The sequence below is a fragment of the Leptinotarsa decemlineata genome, unplaced genomic scaffold, assembly GCF_025532065.1.
Source record: "Leptinotarsa decemlineata unplaced genomic scaffold, Ldec_3_MD MMD2_tig00004067_RagTag_RagTag, whole genome shotgun sequence".
Lineage (NCBI taxonomy): Eukaryota > Metazoa > Arthropoda > Insecta > Coleoptera > Chrysomelidae > Leptinotarsa > Leptinotarsa decemlineata.
The window spans coordinates 1,470,874-1,493,925 of record NW_027412602.1 but is presented as its reverse complement, the minus strand read 5'-3'; the positions used below and the strand labels follow the sequence as shown (position 1 = coordinate 1,493,925).

At 34.1% G+C, this 23,052-nt stretch overlaps 1 protein-coding gene across 3 annotated transcripts in view; it reads left to right on the top strand.

The window, feature by feature from the left end:
* Ttc26 (Tetratricopeptide repeat domain 26) overlaps positions 1-23,052 on the top strand; it is a 51,800-nt gene that overhangs the window by 16,680 nt on the left and 12,068 nt on the right. For 2 of the 3 annotated variants that reach the window (XM_023157661.2, XM_074178564.1), the window contains 5 exons: positions 1,785-2,016; positions 7,072-7,201; positions 11,117-11,263; positions 11,336-11,515; positions 11,667-11,835. In XM_023157661.2, coding sequence (XP_023013429.2) covers positions 1,785-2,016; positions 7,072-7,201; positions 11,117-11,263; positions 11,336-11,515; positions 11,667-11,835 — 858 coding nt within the window. The remainder of the gene's footprint in view (positions 1-1,784; positions 2,017-7,071; positions 7,202-11,116; positions 11,264-11,335; positions 11,516-11,666; positions 11,836-23,052) is intronic. The other variant, XM_074178563.1, reaches the window with a different exon arrangement.

Sequence of the window (23,052 nt, the reverse complement as noted above, 5' to 3'; positions counted from 1 at the left end):
CATGAGGGTTTGCTGGGCAAACTTTGATGCTATGGCTTGTCGGATCATTTTTGTGTATGGCTCTTCAGCTTCCTGAAAGAACGTTTTCTGCAAATGGCTGTTGATGGATACCTCTCGAATACTTTCATCATCAAAGCTGGTGTTTCCCAGGGATCCACATTGTTTCCAACCCATCTTTTTATTGTATATCAACGACCTATTGGAGAAAAAACAAAAATCCAATATACTGCTTTGCTGACGACAGCACACTTAATCTCGTCATTACATTTGGATCCCAGGACAATGAGGATCTAGAAACAATTTCGAATTGGGGTGAAAGTAACCAAGTTCAATGCCATAAAAACCCAGGCATCGGTTTTCTCCAAGAAGATAAATGTTTCCGAACCGGATATAATAATGTCAGGTCAGACAATTCTGCTTTCTGCTTCGATAAGTTTTTTGGGAGTTAAAATGGACACCAATATGTCTTGGCACAGGTATGTTGCTGAAATTGCAAATGCTGCTTCTCAAAAGCTTGGAACACTGTTCCGAACCGTGAAAACTGTACACACCTCAGCAACTTTTGATGCTTTTCAAAGCTCAGATCATACCTTCTTTGAAGTATTGTTCTCATGTATGGAGAACATACCCTGAAGCTGCTGGATTCCATCCAGAAAAGAGCCATCCGCCTGATTGGAGACGAGAACATCACTTGTAACCTTGCTATTCTGGAATATTGAAAAAATTGGAAATTAATCTCTCTTCTATAGATACTTTCACGGTGAGTGTTTATGTGACTTGGCACATTTGATTCCACTAAGAGCGGTACATATCAGAAATAGACGACTGACTGTGGCAGGTCATCGTTATAAGGTTCAACTCAGTACACCTCAAACAAGTTTAAAAACTCTTCCATCTGGACCACTGCGTTTATGTGGAATAAACTTCTTTTGAACGTTTTTCCAAATGGATGTAATCTCCGCTTCAAGAGCGCCTTGAGGATTTTCCTGTAGGGCTTGTGTTTTGCCATTTAAAAAACTCAAACAAAAGTATATTCATTACAATCGATTCAAATTTTGAAGTAGGTAAGTACCTATCTACCTGAACACTTTCAAAGTGAATCACTGCGTAAAAGAAAATAAACGCAATTGCAATTTTTCTTCATCACGCGTCGCGCATACGATAAATCCTAAGATATCATCTTGAACTATATAGTGTAAACGGTAATTATAATTATTCGTGTTCGTATAAATAGCTTTCCAATTATCACATCATATGTGACCATTATTTTAAACATTGCAACGGAAACAGGAGTCTATGCTTAAAAGGTAGACATATTCCATCGCGATCTTCTTTGTAGACCTACAAAAAACTAATAAATAGTAAATTATTTTTTTATTTTTTATATCTCAGTGAGAATAAACACCATTTTTTATAAAAACTCACATGGGTAGCACCGCCAAACGACTTCTCACTGACAGCATCGTCATATTTCAAACAATTCAAATAAAACATTATAAATTATACACGTGAACGTTCCATTTCAATCAATCCGTCCATTGGTGAAAACCGTATGAAAATATCCGTTCGGTAGTTTTTGAGTTTATCGCGTTCAGACAGACAAACGCGGCGGAAAGACCTTGTATATGTATATAATATGTTGTGTTGTATATAATATGTTGTGATACCAGATACCACCACCAGAAATACCTCTATCCAATTTACATCCCTTCCGCAATAGATATGGGCCTCATTGAAATCTGCTGCTCGAAGATTCGCAATGGTTAAGCTTTAACATGTTTTAGGTATGTATGATGATTCTAAAGAGATTTTGAAGAAAGCTCCATCTAGTGGTCTTAAAATAAGACTTAATTTTCATCTGTCACACAAGTTGCGAGACGAAGCCACTCTGATGGAATATCATCAACAATTGCAAGATGTTCTGGAAGATCAACTCAGTCTTGCAGCTATTCATTATCTGAGAGCTCATTATCAAGAAGCTATCGACATATATAAAAGATTGCTTCTTCAAAACAGGTAACAGTAATGATTATAATAAATTGATGGATGTAGCCGTTACTACGTGATGGGAAATCATTATGAAAAAAACAAAAAGAATTGAAACTTTCTATGTTTTTAACACTTTTATTTGTAACTAACGTTACTTCAGTAACTAACGTTACTACATTGAACTGAGTTTAATGTATAAGTTCGAAAATATCCTTATAGGACGAAACTGCAGTAACATTAGTTACAAATAAAAGGGGTAAAAAACAGAAAATTTCAATTCTCTTTTTTTTCATAGTGATTATTATTTTTAAATTTTATTTATACAGATAATTGAACATCTCAAAACTTGTTAACACGATTTATTTATATTTTAACTATGATTTGCTTGAGAAAGCCATTGTAATGGGTGTTTCATAATAATATCTCTGAAACCACCTTCAATTTTTGTACATGCAAAGTACTCATGAAAATACATTTTCTTCATGGTAAAGCTTTTCTGAATGCTCATCTGTGGTGTCCCTGTTAACATGCCCTGTCATATTTTTCTATCAAATACTGCACTGTCCTCTTTCCAAATGAATAATAATATTATTTTCCTAACTACCCTCTATCTACTCATAAAAATTGTGTTTTTTTTTGTCCGGCGAACGGTTTTTGAGGTGAAAAATAAAATTCATTCATTTGCTTGTCCCTAGGCGAAATCAGCTGTTGAAGTATAGTACGATTACTTTGTGGGCTAGACATTTGTTTTCTGAAAAATAAAAATGGTAAATTTTACGAATACCGAATTAGCAGGCATACTGAATGGGCTTGCTGACGAGAACGCATGTGAAGCCAGGCGACTGTATCAAGAGTGTTTTCCAAATACAATTGTTTCTGATTCTCAAACCATTTCAAGCACCCACAGAAGATGTAAAACAGTACGTTTGTTCTGCAAGAACTCTTTCAACTGAGGTAGCTGTTTTAAATTCAGACGAAAACCCTGAAATAACTTGGTGCCTATACACGGAAAAAAAAGATTTGTTACTTCAAAGAAATTTATTTAGTCTAATTTATTTCATCACTTTGATTAAATATCATTCATTCCAAACGACGTGTGTATTGTATTGATTAGATGATAACTTTGCGGAGACAAAATGGAATTCTCATTTCAATTTCTCTAATATTTCAATTCAAGAGGTCTTTTACTTAGTCAAATGAATTGTGAATCATTTCAAGAATAACATTTATTGAGTTCTCAAAATAATTCGGTTGAGTCAAACAATATAATTTCATCAAATCAAAAGTACGTCTGTTGAATGAAAACTTTCCAATTCAGTTTAACACTATGGGGTGCTGTTTTGACACTAATATATAATTGAATCAACTGAATTTTTATTTTCACTTCAACAATACATTTCAATACCTTTAACTAATTTTGGAAATAATTTCAAGATTATGGATAATTTCATTTCAACATTTTTATTATTTGTTGGTTTGAAAAATTGAATTGTTTCCTTTAAAGAAATTATATAGTTGAAATACTTCTAAGGAATAGAGTGCCTGTCGGCACCATTTGCATTTTCGCAAGAACCGTAAACTAATCACGAATGGAATAAGAATTAACAATGTGTTTTGTGTTTTTCAAGGAAATGACGAAGAGGTTTACAGTTTCTTTTTGATTATACGTGGATTGAAGTTTTTCAGTGTTTTCACAGGTATGTTGATAATATACTTTCTTTCATTCCATATTTTGAAATAATTATGAATAGCATGTATTGGATATAATTGCAATATAATCTCTTTTATTTTTAGACATGGAGGAATTTCTTAATAACTTGGGAATAAATGACCTAATTGGCATTTTTAAATGTAAAAAAATACATATATTATTTATCTCCTAATAATATACTTAAAACACATACTTTTCAGACAGAAAATGATCTAACCTTAGACATAGCTAAAAGGCTCACTGATGAAGAAATGAAAGAAATGACTCCGCCAATTGGCAAAAGAAAAATATTCAATCAAGGAAGCAATTGATGGAATAAATTAAGAGTCATACAGAGGTATGTCTTTCATTCATAACTTTAATAAGAAATATGTATACCATTACAATTAAAAACATATTCAGTTTTCTCAAATAACTATATATTTTTGCGATTTGCTGTAGATACTTATTATTATTCAGGTCTATACCTAAGTAATTGAATGCTAGAATTCTTAAATTTAATAGATTTGAAGGCCTGAAAGTTACGATTGGAGACCTAGGTAAATTTTGTCATCACAGTCATATTTCTAATCAAATTTTTCTGTGATGAAGTAAGTCATTGTTTTTTCCTATTATCAAAAAATTAGGGTATCTCCTTTTGTTAAATTGGATGTGTACAAAAAAAAATTATTATATTTTTATATTTCTATGGGATAATATCTAAGCTTGTTAATAGAAATTGATCCAATAGTATTATTGCGAAAATGTAGACTATCACTAATCTCTGTTCTCTTTCATTTTAGATCATTACTTCAGTGAAAGGTTTCGAAATCAACTCTAATTGTTTTTTAGTAGATATCACCAATAATAATAATAAATAATAAAATATGGTAATGTTTCATATTAGGATTAACCATTTGTGAAAAATTTATATTTTCATTTAAATATTTGTAGAAGTCTATTATAATTTATTGATTGTTTGAATAAATTTGGTACTAAAATTTCTCGATTTTTATTTATATTTTGCTCATTCTCACGTTGAACAATTTTCCATGGCATTTACATAATCAGTATTGAATATGAAATATTATCCGCAAGACTCCCATCAGCAGCTGATTAAAAAATCGTGATACGTAAGTAGATCAATAATCCAGTTGAGAAAATGATACAAAGTGTATTTGATGTATTGAGAAATCGGGTTGTTGAACAAACTATAATATATTCTCACAATTATTCAATAACTTGATCTATTTTGATTGGAGATTCATGTAAATTCAATCACTGACTCTGTATTTCTGATTCTGCTGAAAAGTAATTTTCTCAATATACTAAAACTATACGTAATGCTTTTTATCTTCAAACTTAAAAAACATATTGAAGTTTTGGAGAAGAGAAAAGTAATTTTCAGTAGAACTGAGGGAAGGATTTTGATTTGTAACTTTATTCCATTTGGTACATCATTATTCATACTTATTTTGAACTTTCGAAATGCTTTACTCTATCAGAAAGATACTCACAATGAGGTATAAACATTGTTCGTTCAACTACTATTCATTATTTGTTCAACAAAATCATTACTTTAGTGGAAATTTTCCCATTATCAAAACAAGCAAGGTTCTTCATCATCCTGCAGATATATTATGTTTCTTCAACATAACTTTTATTCAAATAGAAAATACATTTGATTATTTCAATCAGATCCACGATTTCACCCATCTTTAAATTTTGTTTGTTCAATAGAATATTCGAATTACTATAAATCATTCTCGCTATCAATTAGACAAAATATTACTTGAATTCAATTCTTCTTTGAATTGAAATAACTAATGGATGCGATTGTTTCAATGAAATATTTGTTTGATACAATGAACATATGCTTGAAGAAATAGTTAGGAGTCAAGAATTCTTTTTACTTGCACCAACAATATATTTTGTCGTGCATATATGACACTTTTATTTCTTTGAATGAAGTGAATTTTATTTCATTCAACAAATCTTTTTTTTCCGTGATACGAGGCAAGTTGCAAATAATTTGAATATCACCCATATTCTAGTATAGAGGACTATGCATGATTATTTATTATATCCCTACTACATTTAACGGGTTCATACTCTACTTCCTCGAGACTTTCTCTAACGAGTGAATTTTTGCCAATGGTTTCTCCAAAAAGTTACCTATAATCCGTTATTTGACAGGGAAATTTTTTTCACGGATGTAGCTAATTTTACTAAACACAGAATCAGAATTGTTCATAATAATCATTTTTGGGCAGTGGCGTTTCATGATTTTGATAAAAAATATGGCCAGGAATGTTGACAGGGACGCCACAGGGACCTTTACCATGAATTGAAATTATTTTTATATACCAAAATTGAAAAAAACAAAGCGGTTCCAGAAGATATCCGGAGAAATTTTTTTTTGTTGAATTTCATCATCCTGTATCTCAGAAATAAAGCAGTTGCAGACTTTTGTTGATATAAATAATTTTTCTTAAAATCATTCAAGGATTATTGCTCTTCAGGATCAGCATTCAGTTATGAAACACCCTGTATAACGGAAGACGTGTCCCGGTTTTGTGAACCTTTTACAGTGAAAATCGAAATAAATCTCATGAGTAAGTTTTTATATGAATTTTTATCAAGTATCGACCAGTTTCATTCAATTTTTAAACATCTTAGTTTTTCATTATACCAATATAGTTTTGTTGCGATCTGCTTAAAAGTGGAAGCTTTTGTATAAGATAATAACAAATCTTCAAGGCCTTGCTCAACCGCTTTCGATGTATCGTAAAAGGAAAATGCAGTTGAAGTACACACAAGTGTGGTACTGGCGGATCTCCAAACATAATAATGAAATTGAACATTCTAAAAGAGTCAAGATAGTCGACAGCCAGGATTCCAATCTTTTTAGGTTAGACAATGAACTGTCAGCTGAATAATATTCAGCACTTTATTGTGAAATTTTCACAATGAAGTGTTTTATTGAATTCGTTATGGATTTTCATCAAGTATTTTATACATATAGTATAAAATTTGGATTTGAAACCATATAGAAACACTGATGAGTTATCCTGAACTTGGTACCATTGGTATTTCAAAGTTGAAAAGGAACTTTGGAACCATCTTCTCATATGTTGCTCTTTTGAAGGCAAAGCTCTGAGAAAACAAAGGCATAATGGTCTTGTTGATAATGATTTCTAGTTGATTTCCGACACAGTGCAAATTTCTGAAAAGTTTTTGAATAATTTTTTGGCCTTCCCAGTGCTCACTATAATCCAAGTGAATTCAAGCCTGTGGCATATTTTAGTTTATTTTAATTTTGTTATTATTCTACTAAACAAATAAAAATTTTGGTTTTCAAGAACTCAATGAAGGCTTTTATTCGATTTCAGGGAGAATATAGCCTTGAATGTATACGTAGCTCTTTGCTATTATAAACTGGATTATTATGATGTATCTCAAGAAGTTTTAGGGATGTACCTGAATCAATATCCCGACTCTGTAATTGCTACCAACTTGAAGGTAACTGTGATTTTTACATAAAGTAAAACTATGGTTTTATCCCTCAGTGTGATTTATTTGTAATTGTTGTCGATGAAAATATACATTTTCGTAATTTCAACACCTGATAAAATTGTGGAACGTATCTTAAAATAATTCCACTATTACAGTTATAATTTCAAATAATGCTTTTACTGTCTGAAGAACTAAATCTCATCAGCATTAATGAAATATCTTTAAAAATAACAATCACTTTTTTTCTCGAAAACCATTATTTATAAACAACTATTAACTCAATATACATGAAAATATTCTTCGTGTCAGTTTCAGTGATACGACTACTTATCGATCATAGAAGTGATATTTTTAATGTTTAGCATTAAACATTATTTTTTTAGTTTCAGGCGTAAAAATAATTAATTTTTCCTTGTCAATCAACCTCAATAAAATCTGGCTACCTGTCCTCAATTGTACACAAACAAGGTCAGGTAACCCAATTCAGAGAAACCATGCCCACTAATAATAATATAAAACCAGAGTCAAATACTATCATCGTAAGTGAGGCATTCATAACAACAACTTGAGCGTAATCTCGGACACTAGGAGTGTTACCACATCACCTTTGATAATATCTGCCGCAGTAGTAAACGAAACGTCAGGCAATAAAACCCGGAAAAAAGCTTTCACACAGTTATCTCCAGTCGTGAAAGTCTTCATTTTTTCCTTCTTTTTTTTGTAATGTTGCTCTGTATAAGCACCCGTCAAAGATACTCTGATAAATTAACTTCAAAAAAATAACACTGTGAGTATATTTTTGTGAAAAATATAATTGAAGGCAGATACCTATAAAAATTACGACAAAATTCAGAATTTCATTATAGTTTTAACTGTAACGTAGATAATTTAAATCGGTCAAGTCAAGTCAAAAATGTTTATTGGTTTTTAAGAATATTTACAAAATATTGTGAATGTGTATTGTGTTGTGTGGGGCCCTGCTATAGGCTTATGCCTCTTCAGGGTTATTGAATCGGAATACCGAAGATTACACAGAACACAATGAAAATAACACAGAACACAACAAAAATATAAGTAGATGAAGTTCTATATAATATTAATGATTGTGGGTATTTATAGTAATGTGCGAACAATTTTTCAACTTCATCTACACTACAGATGCAATAATACTGTTTTAAATCATACCCGAAAAAAAATAACGCCTGCCGCCACTGGTAGCCATAAACCAAGGGTGACGTAGCTAAGAACGCGCTGATGTACGATGATTCTCCGCCACTCGAGAAGCAGCGAGAATAGTGCTACCGACTTCGACAGAACTTCGGAGGAATTTCTACAGCATTCGATTACGATATTTAAAGGATACGGGATATCGGGACACTCAAGTGGACGTTACAGTGCGGCGAAGTGATTTAGTAAGGCAATAGACATTCAAATAATAGTTGAAGTTTCAGTTGAATTATTTGTGTATTTAAAATGAAATAAAGTTGAGTTTAATTATTCAGTGTAGTCAATTATTGGTGAACCCACGGGGAAAAACGTAACAATACACTGCAGAGAAACAGATTGTTTGCCTCAGCTAGTTCCATTGCCTCAGCTTCGCCGCTGAAAATAACTCTTTCTTAATTTTTTTCCAAGCAGTAAATAATTGAAGATTTTTTTCAAATAATTATATCAAGCTCAATAAATTGTTTTCATCAGTCAAAAAATAGTTTTTTAAGTATTTTTAAAAGTATTCACCTGGATGAGTGATGAATTATTTCCTTGCCTTGTTGAATGATACAATATTCCTTTTTTTTTTTGAATGAACAAAAAATTATTTCGTATTTATTAGAAGTTTCTAGAAGTCCTTATGTTCATGAAGATTTGGAGTTGGTTTAAGTCCAGATTGAAAATACATTTTTCTGTTGTGGTTTCTGAAAAAGTTTGAGTGATTTGGTGTATATTCTTCAGCAGTTTTCCAAATAGATCTGAAGCATTGTAGTTTTGAGTTGATTAAAAAAATGTATACATTTTTTATATCTTAAAGGGAGCTGTTATTCAATTCTATACATAATTTTTAACATAATCTTAGCGTGTTTGGAAAAGTTATCAAACTTCAATTCCATTGAAATATTTGTTGTCTTCATTTCGAAATGTACCTGATGGAAATATTATACAAGTCTGGATATATAAATACAACCGGAATCTAAACCAGTAAACAAAAAGATGTGAAGTGAAAAACTTCAATTGTGTTATGCTATTAAATACATCGACCCTTCTACGAAACCAGTCAATTTTTTTGCAAGAGAGGTAGTTGAAAAAAGACCTTTTGATCGGAAACCCGAAGAATAGCCTAATTTAATCACATGATATAAACATACATCTGCTTTTCTGAAGAAAAAAATTGTGAACATCAGACATCCCCAGAATGAAGCAAAATCTGCAGTACCAGGCTGTTTCGGCAGTGCTTTGGTTCAATTTGAATTCAAAATTGGCCATAAATCGCCTAACTACATCATATAGTAATAAGCTGAAAAGAGGAAAAAAATTAACAGCATCGATCAGTGTATACCACGACATAGTAGAATCAATATTTATTGAGATATGAAGCTACAAAAACACATGACATTGAAACGAAAAAACTTTCGAAACAATTAAAATTCGAGGTCCTCTGCTATTAAATAACAATGGTTACGAAAGGGTTTTAATATAAAAATTATTCTCCATTCGAATACTCCCCATCAATATACTCCCCTCCCTTTGCTACACTCCTTTCCATACGGTTTTTCCATTGATCGAAGCAGTGCTGGAAGTCTTCTTTGGTGAAGGCCTTTAGGAGCTCTGCCATTTTTTGCTTTACCGCTTCCAACGACTCAAATCGTGTCCCTTCCAACGCAAATTTTATCTTTGTAAACAAGAAAAGTCACACACTGCCAAATCTGGCGAGTACGGCGCGTGTTCGAGCACTGGAGTTCGTTTATCGGCCAAATACCGCTTCATAGATAGCGCTTTATGGGCAGGTGCGTTGTTCTGGTGCAAACTACACGAATTGTTCTCGGGCCGTTTCTTACGAACTCGTTCTCGCAGTGTTGCCAAAACTAACAAATAATAAGTCTGGTTGACAGATTGACCCTCTGGAACCTATTCAGTCATCACGATAACATTAATGTCGAAAAACACGATTAACATTGCCTTGAATTTTGATTTGGACATCCTTGCTCTCTCGGCCCTCACTGAAGCGCTTACACAACTCAAATACACGCGCACGAGATAGAGAACTGTCCCCATAGGCCTCTTGCAACAATTTATAGCATTCACTCGGAATTTTTTTCAATTGAACGAGAAATTTGAGATTAATACGTTGCTCTTATTTTTCGTCACACATGGTTTTCGGAGAAAAAAACACGTTCGTTTCAAGCCGCTACTCCCCAAATACGTGGTACGTGAATAGAGAAAATTTCCAGATACCTACACAACGCACTACTCGTTTTTCTCCACCCCTCTAGGGAGCCCTTTAGACGCGCATTCTCGTTATTTAATAGCCGGACCTCGTATGAGAAAACAGTAACAGAAGTCTACAAACGGCCAGTAGTGAAGCTATGCAGAATAGACATGGAGGATGAGAAAAGATAAACTACAATCAATTCGAAGGGGGAGGATGTTATATTATTGAAAATAGTGTACACTGAATAATTTTCCTTAGTTATTCATGTAATGAAAAAGACGGTTTGAATATTTTCCAAAAAAAACTATATTTTAGAGATAAAGAAAAAAACTTGGAACCTTGTGAAAAAGTCGGTTGAACTAAAAAGAAGAGTGTGGCCCTCTTATAGCTTCTAAGTAGGTACTATGTGTTGTAGGTGCAGGCAAAAAATAATCAATGAAATTGAATCAATTATTTGAATTTCATTTTATAATGATTTGAATGACATTGATTTTCAGGCTTGCAACACCTTCCGTCTTTATAATGGTACATCTGCTGAAAATGAACTAAGAACCATTATAGATCAAAGTGCCAACGTAGGCTTTGGATATGATCTACTAAAACACAACTTGGTAGTTTTTAGAGATGGAGAAGGTGCTATGCAGGTATTGTTAATTATAGTTTAAAATAGTTCACCTAATCAATCATTCATTCAACTAACTTCTATTACTACGTAGGTTTTCCCATCATTGGTAGATGTAGTACCAGAAGCAAGATTGAACTTAGTAATTCATCATCTTCGAAACAATGATATCAAAGAAGCATTTGATCTGTTGAAAGACCTACAACCTGCAGTACCACAAGAATATATTTTGAAAGGAGTTGTTAATGCTGCACTTGGTCAAGAATTGAATTTGGTACATAGTACATCATTTACTGATCATTCGTATTTTCAATTATATAAAACTTCGTTCATTATTCCCTGCAGATCTAGGCAAATTTTGAAACACTTAGTTTATAGACTTTTCAGCAGACTTTCAATATATCAGTAATGTATTAAATTTTTAGCCTGAACATGTGAAAGTAGCAGAAGAGTGTTTTCACTTAGTTGGGAGTTCAACCAGCGAATGCGATACGATTCATGGAAGGCAGTGTATGGCAGCTGCTTTCTTTCTCGCAGGACAGTTCGAGGAAGTGTTAGTTTATTTAACTTCTATCAAGAGCTATCTTCATTCAGGTACTTACATCAATTCATTTCGATGAACATTTTTCTGTCTGAAATCGAATTCATTTTTTGTAATTAAATTATAATTTCAATAGTCATTTTTCCAGTTTCAAATTTCAAAAGTGCAAAACTTTTCCGGTTTTGACTTATTCATTTCTACATAAAAAAGCAGCATCATAAAAAGGAAGCCGTTTTTAATGTGTGATTTTTTGTTTTTGGACTAAATAATTATGTTCTCCCATTTTTTGGTTTTAAATAGGGATAATGTTAGCATCAGGGCCCCAGCGAAAAGAAATACCAGGGGGGGGAGGGAATCCAAATTTTCCCAACCCCACCAGTCACTACTATAATATATTGATTTTCTTACCTAGCTATCCAAAGATTGGCTGAATGCTTATGTCCGTTAGGGTATGCACAAACAAAAATAAATTTTGATAATTATAAAAATGGGAATTATTTTACTTTGGACCAAGGTCCTTGGTCTTCCACCATATCCACCACGTATAGGAATATTCAATACAAATGAAAGGAAACAACACTTGAATGATATTGTGCTTATTCTTTTCTACTATTATTTTTTCTATTTTCATGGCCCGAAATTTCACAACTTTTCCAAGTCGAAAAAATAGCGAAAAGTTGAGAATTTTGTAAAATTGTCACTTCAAAATTTGTGGACTGTTCAGGACTGTTCTGTTACTTGGGAGAAATTAAACTTTTATGAAGTTTTCAAGCAACTCAGAATTTCAAAGTATGGGATCTCCAAGTTATGCTTGTTGGGAAATCCCAACCTTCTCCCGGTTCTTTCCCTTTTCTTATTACCTCTCCCTTTCTTTTCTCTAATTTTTATTTTTTTTATTCTCATTCATTTTTTTACCATGACGCCCCCCCCCCCATGGCGACGTTCGTGGTTAGCATAGTTCTTTTGTAGGATAAAAAGGTCTTTGTATTCAATTTCAGAAAAACTCAAATCGAAATGATATAAATAAGAATACATTGTAGAAATATTCAAAACTCGCATTTAAATTTGAAATTTTGCCAAGGTCTCTCCAATCCTCTTTCATCAAGGCATTTTTATAATTACAAATGTTTTGTTCGCTGAAGTGTCTTCTCGTGTCTGAACAATTTTTGTTGTGTTGTGAAGAAAGTCAAAAAGTACAGTTCTTTGGTCAGAGTATATATTGTCTATTACACAACATGTTCCACAATTCACATCTGAGAATACTTGATCGATTGAGGTAGAGGCCACACTACCTTTGGTGAAAGGTTATAATATAACCTTGCACCAATTTTGGTGTCATATTATGACAACAAAATTAATGACAAATTGTTGAAGTTCGTATTTTTGAATCCATCAAAATTAAAATCCCCACATAAAAGGAAATTGTAATTTGTAAAAATATGTTTTCGTCTGCTGACGGTGACCTATAGTAATTCAAGATACAAAAAGTTGTTCCATCACATTTATAGATATATGCACGAATTTCAAAATGTTGCTGTAAACAAAAATCTAACAAGTCAATAATATCAATTACTAAGTCTAAACGAGCCCAAATTCCTACACCTCCACAACGTAACGCAGATCTACAATAAGAACTGACAAGTTCAAACCCAGAAACATCATTCACAACAACCTGTTTACTGCCTATTTCTACTAAGCAAAGAAATTTTATATTTTCAAGTTCATTAATAGCAGTCAGTAAATGACTGATTTTGTCATTAGTTATAGTGTTTATATTATTCAACAGTAGATCAGATTTAAACGTTACCGTATTACTTGCTCCTGCTAATCCCTCTAAAAAATGTACGCTCAGGATCCATGGTGTTTATATTTACCTAGAAATGTGCACTATTAGTATATCCGCTCGAAGACCGGCACAATGTTTATCGTTTCTGAATATACTGCTATGAATAAAACGCAAACTTTTTCTTTTTTCTTCAAAAGCGTTTTTATTCTTCTTGTTTACCAAAACTGTCATTCAACTATTTTTTCACATGTCAAAACAAATACAAAGTGATTCTTATTTAAAATAAAACTCAACATTCTGTCCCCTGTATTCGAACAATGAACTAGTTTTGAATACTTCCTTCTAATAACTGAATTGGACACAGCTTGGCAACAGGGCGGCGATAAATATTGTCTTGAATCTTGATATCTACGACTCTTACTCTTCTATCTTTACCGGGGTGTACGTCAACAATTTTTCCTAATGGCCAATTGTTTTTTGGTAGCTTATTATCCATGAGTATGACAATATCACCCTTTGCTACATTTTTCTTTTCTTGAAACCATTTGCATCTCTTTGTGAGTGTGGGTATGTATTCCCTTATCCAACGATTTCAGAAATGTTCTGCAAGTTGTTGTGAAAACTGCCAACGTTTTTTCAAATCGTAGTTGATTTCATTTGCATCAAAAGTTATAGGTGGCTTTGCTATGCCAGATGTACCTATGAGGAAATGATTTGGTATAAGACTTTCGAAATCCTCTCCATCGGCAGATACATATGTCAGAGGTCTACTGTTTACTATATGTTCCACTTCTGCTAGCAAAGTTGAAAGAACTTCTTGCTTAGGTGCTTTTTCGTTCAGAATCTTTTTCAGTCCATCTTTCATCGAGCGTACCATGCGCTCCCATATTCCACCCATATGTGGGCTTGCTGGTGGAATGAACTTCCAATCAATTTCCTGAGATACCATCTTCCTCTTGATTAAATCTTCGTCTAAATATCTGATTATTTCCTTCAATTCTCGGTTTCCTGAAGTAAGATTTGAACCATTGTCGCTCCAAATTGATAAAGGCTGTCCCCTCCTAGAAATTAATCTCCTTATTGCTAAAATCGCTGAATCTGTGGTGAGAGATTCTGCGATCTCTATATGGACAGCTCTAATTGAAAGACATGTGAAGATTACCCCATATCTTTTTTCTTTTCTTCGTTCAATTGAAACTTCCATGGGTCCAAAATAATCCATTCCAGTATAGGTGAATGCTCTAGGTGGTGTCTGCAGTCGTTGCTCTGGAAGTTGTCCCATCGCAGGAACCTGAGGTTTTGTTCTTCTTATGCTACAGAAATTGTAAAACCTTATTGTTGTAGGTACCAGTTTTCTGGCCTGCAGTATCCAAAATCTTTGCCTTATTTCATTTAGAGTTTGTTGTAGACCTGCATGATTGTTTTTTGAATGATAAAATTGAACAAGTGATCAAGTGAATGTGTGTTTATTGTCTAGTATGATTGGCCTCTTTGCTTGAGGAGAAAGCTCTGTAGAGTTATCTGTTCTTCTTCCCAAACAAATAATATCATCTTCCATATATGGTGACAATTGATAAAGTTTGCTTGATTTTTGTATAGGTCTATTTTTCATCAGAAGATAGTATTCTTCTGAAAAACAATCCTCTTGCACTTTCCTATTCCAAATTCTTTCTACTCTCTTCAATTCTTCAATTGTCAATTCTTGTTTTTGGAGATTTTTGCCAAGTTGTTTGATATTATGTTGAAATCTGAAAACATAGGCTGTGCTTCTTATCAATTTCATGTAGTCAGAAAATCTTGTGATGTCTGGTAAATATTCAATTCTATGTGAAACTATCAATAATATGAATTCATGTTTAAGTTCGAAGGTATCTGGATTTTCTTGAATTTCTTCGTCCATTGGCCAAAATTCTTGTTTTTTGTATAAAAATTCCGGACCATGAACCCACTGACTGTTGTAGATTTATGTCTTTTGTATCTCGAGTAGCTTCATCTGCTATGTTCAGATTGGAAGGAATCCAATGCCAGTCAGGCATTTTCGTGTTCTCCTGAATCTCGCCCACTCGATGCGTAATAAAAGTTTTGATCATTCTTGGTTCCGATCTCAACCAACACAAAACCGTTTTCGAGTCTTTCCAAAAGTGTGTTTGATTCAATTCGAATGAATGTTCTTTCCTTATTGTTATTGCCAATCTGGAACCCATTACATCGGCTTGAAGTTCCAAACGTGGAATTGTTATTGGCTTTAGAGGTGCTACTTGCGTCCTTGCCATCACCAAAGAGACATGAATGTTTTCGTTCTTCTCAAATCTGAAATAACCTACTGCCGAAAACGCTTGCTCACTCCCGTCACAGAAGATGTGAAGCTGTAAATTAAAATCATAAATGAAGTTCAATGCATAACACCTAGGTATCTTGAGATCTTAAATTTTTGCAAATACATCAATCCGTTTCTCCCATTTAATATTCTGATTATGAGTTATCTCATCATCCCAACCTATGCCATTTCTCCATATATCCTGTGAAAGAATTTTTGCTCTAATGACATAGTGTGCGAGCAGTCCTAGAGGATCATAAAGAGACATCACTATTTTGAGGATCTGTCTCTTTGTTGGATTTTTTTCTTTCGAAATCATTTCTTTCATTTTTGAAAAATTAAAAGAAAACGCCAAATGATCGGATGATGGAATCCATTTCAAACCGAGAATTCTCTGTGACAAATTGTTTCTTTCTTGCAGAAGTTTTTCATCACCCCTAAGTTCCTCTGGAATATGTCTATAAAACTTCTTTCGAATTGCATACCCACCCTCTCAGTTCAAATCCTCCTTGTCTGTGGACATACTGTCAAGATAATCATCCATATAATGCCTATTTATTATTCCATCTACAGCTTGAAGATACTTCTTCTGGAACTCTAATGTATTTCGATTTTTAATATATTGTGCCGAAAAAGGCGAGCCCACAGAACCAAAAGTCAGCACCTTCATTTCATACGTGCTAGGTTCTTCATTGGAATTATTTCTCCAGAGAAATCGTTGTCCAGCACGATCTTTTTTTCTGATAACTATTCTGTGGAACATATCTCGAATATCTGCTGAGAAAGCTACATCTTTCTCTCTGTTTTCGGAAATAACTCCAACAAAAGAATTCAATAAATCAGGTCCTCTTAATAAAAAATCATTTAAACATTTCCCTTCCACCTTGGCAGCCGCATCAAAGACGAACCTCAATTTGCCGGGTTTATTTTCATTCACGACTCCAAAATGTGGCAAATATCATACCTTACTTGATTCTTCATTTCCTTCTATCACTTTCTCTGCATAGTCTTTCTCTTCTATTTTCTGTTTGTAGGTCATAGCGAATTCCAAATCTCTAGTCATTCTTCTTTCAAGATACTGAATTCTTTGAAGAGCTTTATACTTACTCTCTGGTAAAGTTGAACTATCATCTCTCCATAACAAACCAGTTTCCCATCCCCTATTCTTCTTGAAACAGATTCTATTATTTGAACTGCTTTTTTTGTCTTCCGAATTCATTGATCTATCTTCAGAAATTTTGACGCCAAATGACTCCGTGGAAAAATAATTCTTGATTTCTTGTTTATCGTTTCTGAATATACCAAGTTAAAAGGTAAGACCTCGTTAGTCCTTAGCTCGCACCAGTTTCTCATCTTCTGAGAGTTGTCGTTCGTATTGAAGAGACAGGTGAATAACGAAAAAACAGAATTCAAACAGAATTAAAATTTTCATTTTCTTTTGTGAGTTCGGTGTTTTCACTATCTTGGATGTGGACGTATTTTTATTCATATATAGTAGGTATACTTTTTGCTTGCTTGAGAGCGCTTGTCACTTCTGATTGACTGACATCTTTAATTTTGTATGATTCACTTCGGTTTAGGTAGGAACTTCCATCAATATTGGGTTTTTGTTGCAGCGTACTCTCTTCCGTGGAGATATTGGTTTTTGTTTGATTTTTACCGTATTTGCCGTCTCGCTATTCGGAACCGACATCTGTTTCCACTCATTTAAAACATCAATATGTTCATTCAAAAGCTTTATTTTTTCTTGCAGTTCAGATATGAGTACGTCTTTCTGTTTAATTATGTATTGGAAAATATTGATATCGATACTTTTACTTTTACTTACTTTTACAGTTCATTCATAGCATCAAAAAAAGCTGCATCAGAATCATCATCTATTGTTTTTATCTTTCCACTATTTTTATATGGACAAAACACAAGCACTACAGGAAAATCTTTAAAGCGCTCTCAGAGCGGTGCCTGTACATGTGCCAAGTCACGTGAACACTTCCCATGAAAGTATCTATAGAAAGGAGACAAATCTTCAACCTATCTCCGAGATTCCAGGCTATCAAGGTTGTACGTGATGTTCGAGTCCCCAATCAGGCGGATGGCTTTTTTCTGGATGGAATCCAGCAACTTCGGATTATGTTTGGGGGCAGAGCTCTATACATGGTAACACTACTCCAAAGAAGGTCTGATCTGAGCTTTATAAAGCATCAAAAGTTGCTGAGGTGTGTACAGTTTTCTAGTTCGGAACAATGTTCCAAGCTTTTGAGAAGCAGCCTTTGCAATTCCAGCGACATGATTGTGCCGAAACATATTGGTGTCCATTTTAACCTCCAACAAACTTATCGAAGCAGAAAGCGGAATTGTCTGACCTGCCATTATTATATACGGTTCGGAGACATTTATCTTCTTGGAGAAAACCGATCGATGCCTGGTTTTTGTGACATTGAATTGAACCTGGTTACTTTCACCCAAATTTGAAATCACTTCTAGATCCTCATTGACATATGCAACGTTCTGCTGCCGGTGAAGATGTGCCTCCATAGCCGATGTCCTGGAATCCAAATGGAATGATGAGGCATGCGTGCTGTCGTCGTAATAAAAAGAGGACTGGAGACAATATGGATCCCTTGGAAACACCAGCGGTGATGGTGAAAGTATTCGAGAGATATGCATCAAAGGCCACTTACAGGAAACGTTCTTTCAGGAAGCTGAAGAGTCACACACAAAAATGATACGACTAGCCGTAGCATCGGAGTTTGGCCAGCAAAACCTAATGCCACACACGGTCAAAGGCCTTAGAAATATCAAGCTTTTGATTTTCCATGTTTCTCGATTGCGTTATTCCAAATATGGGTGATATACGATAGAAGGTCGCCTGTTGATCTTTGTTTTCGAAAGCCATATTGATGATCGCTCAAGATGTTGAAGCCTTCCAAATATTTGAAGATATGGTGGTTTTCCACCTTCTCCATGATTTTTGATATCACTGATAGCAAAGCGGCTGGTATATAGTTATTTGGAAGATTTTTCTTGCCCTTTTTGGGAATAGGCTGAAAGCGAGCAATCTTCCAACTAGGAGGAAAAACCCCTTTCTTGTAAGATAGGTTGAAATGTCTGCAAAATACTGGTGTGAGTTCATTTGCACACTTTTTAAGTACGATGACGAGCACTTCATCAGGATCAGACGACTTGTTGATATTGAGCTGTTTCAAAATTCTCTGCCGAAAAGTAATTTCCGGCATTGGGATTCTAGTGTGGGAATAGTGGGTGGTGCCTTTCCCAGAAAGTTGACTGTGGAGTGGGACGCAAATTGTTCAGCTAGTAGATTTGATTTTTCTATGGCCGTTGTTGCAATTGAACCATCCGCTCGTCATTTTTTACACTTGTCAAAACTGCCACTAGTCAGAGACATGTATATCAGTCAACCCTATCAGGCAGCATAGCGAATCTAGCAAAATTGCAAAAAAATACACCAATTTGTAACTGAATGGTTGCTAATTAGTTGCCAAAACAACGATTTTGTTGCTCGTGCCGATCCCTAGAAATCACAAATAATGCTATTGTGATATAAAGGTAGCAAGGTAACTCAATAAATTATATACTTTTCCTTTAATCCTCACAGAAGATTTAGTTACTATTTAGTTGCTAAATCTTGGATATAGCGAAACATTTTTAAATATTTTTTTTCTGATCTTGCTATCTTGAAACTGGTTTTTCCTGGAATTGAAGATATTCTAAGTTTGTTGCTTACCAAGAGTAAACTTGAATACACCTTGAGTATCAGCAACAAAATAGTTGATACTGATCAACCGATTTTTATTTTTTTTCATTTTCCTCATTCTTGCTATCTGAAACAGGTTTTCTTTGGAATGAAAAGTGTTTTGAATTAGTTGCTCATATGGAGGGTACTCAAATACACTCCGAGAGCCAGCAACAAAATAGTTGGCCTTGATCGGCCGATTCTTTTGTTGTTGGTTCGTCATGTATGTCTTTAAGTATTATCAGTTTGGCAAAAAATTTACAGCTCTTTTCATTCGAGAAAAAATCAAGATAGTAAAGTAAGGAAAATTAAAGAAAAAATAAAAATATCAACCGGACTATTTTGTTGATGATTCTCCAAGGGTATTTGAGAACTTTCTTGTTGAGCAATAACTTTAGAATACTCTGTATTCAAGGAAAAAGCGGTTTCAAATTAGCAAGAACGAGGAAAATTAAAAAAAAAAATAAAAATCGGCCGATCGGTTTCAACTATTTTGTTGCTGATACTCAAGGTATCTTTGAGTATACTCCTGGTGAGCAACAAATTTGAAACACTTTTTATTCTGAGGAAAACCAGTTTCAAGATAGCAAGAACGTGGAAAATGAAAAAAAAAAAAATAAAATCGGCCGATCGGTTTCAATTATTTTGTTGCTGATACTCAAGGTGTATTTGAGTATATTCCTGGTGAGCAACAAATTTGAAACACTTTTTATTCCAAGGAAAACCAGTTTCAAGATATCAAGTACTTGGAAGATAAAAAAAATTGAAAATCGGCCAATCGGTTTCAACTATTTTGTTGCTGATACTCAAGGTGTATTTAAGTTTACTCTTGATAAGCAACAAACTTAGAATATCTTTAATTCCAGGAAAAACCAGTTTCAAGGTAGTAAAATCAGAAAAAATTTTTTTCGCTATATCCAAAGTTTAGCAACTAAATGGTAACTAAATCTTCTGTAAAGATCAAAGTAAAAGTATATAATTTATTGAGTTACCTTGCTAGCTTTATATCACGATAGCATTATTGCGATTTCTAGGGATCGGCAAGAGCAACAAAATCGTTGTTTTGGTAACTAATTTACAGCTATTTAGCTACAAATTGATGTATTATTTGCAATTTTGCTGGATTCGCCATGCTAGCCTGATAGGGCTATATCAGTCTGCGGCTGTACTACTTACTACTCTTTGACTTTCCGATTTTTATTTATTGAATTGAACTGTTCTATTTGGAAATTTTTAACAAATCATATCAACTAGCCTAGAGAAAATCCTAACAAAAATTTAACTTCAATAAAGTCCACTATTTTTAACTGTATATCTCTCAACAAGTTATTAGGTTATTTCAAATGTTTTGTCCCTTTCAGTGTCATATGTTTTTGTAGCTCCATATCTCAATATCAATCAATCAATCAATATTCATTTTACCGTGTCGTGGTATGAACTGATCGATAGAGAATTTGGTACTCTATACTGTACATTTTTTCCAAATTTTAATTTTTTCCCTCTTTTTAGCTCATTACTATATGATGTTGAGTGATTTTTGGCCAATTTTTCTCTACGAGTTCAAATTGAACCGAAGTTCTGCCGAAACAGCCCAAAAATTAAACAGGCATTTGGCAATAATAGTGTTAATGAACGAACTGTTCGACGAAATTTCATTCAGAAGATTTTAGCTTCGAAGATGAGCTCCGAAGTGGTCGACCTAAAGTAATCTAGGATGAGGATTTGAGGACCTTGGTAGAGACTGAGCTATCACATACGATGCGAGGGATGGCTGGAAGAACTGGGCGTCAGCTCTCATGCGGTTTCTGATGGTTTGAAACGTATTGGAAATGGCAAAAAGCTCCCACGATCTGAACGATCGACAGAAATTGTCATGTTTCGAGGTCTTTCTTCTTTGCTTTTTGGGATCAAAACGATTCTTTTTTGGATCGGATCGTTACGTGTGATAAAAAGCGGATCCTTTACGATAACAGGAAACGTTAAGGACAGTGGTTGGCCACAGATGAGCCACCTAGGCACTTTCCGAAGGGAAATCGACTAAATGTACAAAAAATTTTGTCAGCAGCTGCCGGCACTGGTCAACAGAAGATGTCCGATCCTGCTCCAAGACAACGCCTGTCCGCACGATTCACAAATCACCGTCCGAAAATAAAAAGAATTGAGCGTCGAAGTTGTGCCTCACCCACCATACTTCCGAAACTATTCGCCAACCGACTACCATTCAAGCACTTCGATAACTTTCTTGCCGATAGAACCAACGTCAATCAGTATTAGGCCAAAATGACCTTCGTCCACTTCATCGAATTCCGAGCACCAAATTTTCATGCTAACGAAATCAATCGAAATCTGTTACGTTGGCAAAAGTGTACTGATTTGAATGACGCTTATTTCGATTAAAATGAATAAGTACTTATTGAAATATTACAGTTCAAAATTGACTCATAAAAACGGACAAAACTTTTGAAACAACCTAATATAGATAAATTACCGCTTGACATGTTCCTCAGTATGTTCATTTCATTTGATACGTCATTGTTGCATGCTCGATCCAAACAACGTAAGCATCTTTATTTCCTCCATTTTGAATTTTTTTCCCTAAGGCTTAAATTCTTTCAGCATATCCTAGAAATGCTAGAAAAACATAGTCCACCATCTTTCAAATTCCGCCATATTGAATTCAGAATGACGTCATTTTATGTTTTGAATACCTTTCAGTAAACTCTTTGATTTGATATCCGTAATACGGGGGTGCAAAAAACGAGTACACAGTCTCGTGTGGTCCAATTCCGATTTCCACAGATACTCTACAAGATATGGAGACTCAATTAGACTTCAAAAATATTCAACTACAATGTTCAAAAGCAGTCCGACATTTGATGGAGCGAGGTTTTTCAATAAATTGCGTAATTTCAAATACTTTTTTAATCAAAACTCGTTTGTATAGTGAGGGCGAGTTTTTCAACTATGTTGTGTAATATATTTAGATAATAGTAATGTATATGCATATGAGTGTATATAAGTGTATCTGTTTGAATCTGTTTAAAATCTGTTTTTCCGTTAATCAGCTGTCGCCCCCATACTGGTTGTAGAATCATCCCAGCTTCAACCAGATAAATTCCCTCGGGAAAAATATCTGGTCGAGGCAGGAATCGAACCCTCAGCCTTCCGATCGTGATTCGGGCGCACTACCACCGCGGTCAATTTCATATTAATATGTATATCTAGTCGCAATTTTGATAGAACTAAGTGTTTCGCTATGCAATAGCATCTTCAGGCGCCACAATGAATCAGTATTGTGACACCCAAAGATGCTATTATATAGCGAAACACGTGTAGCGGTTTTTTGAACTCTCATGTGAAAATTTTACATTGAAGTGTTTTTAATACATTATGATTTGTATTTCTCTCGTAAT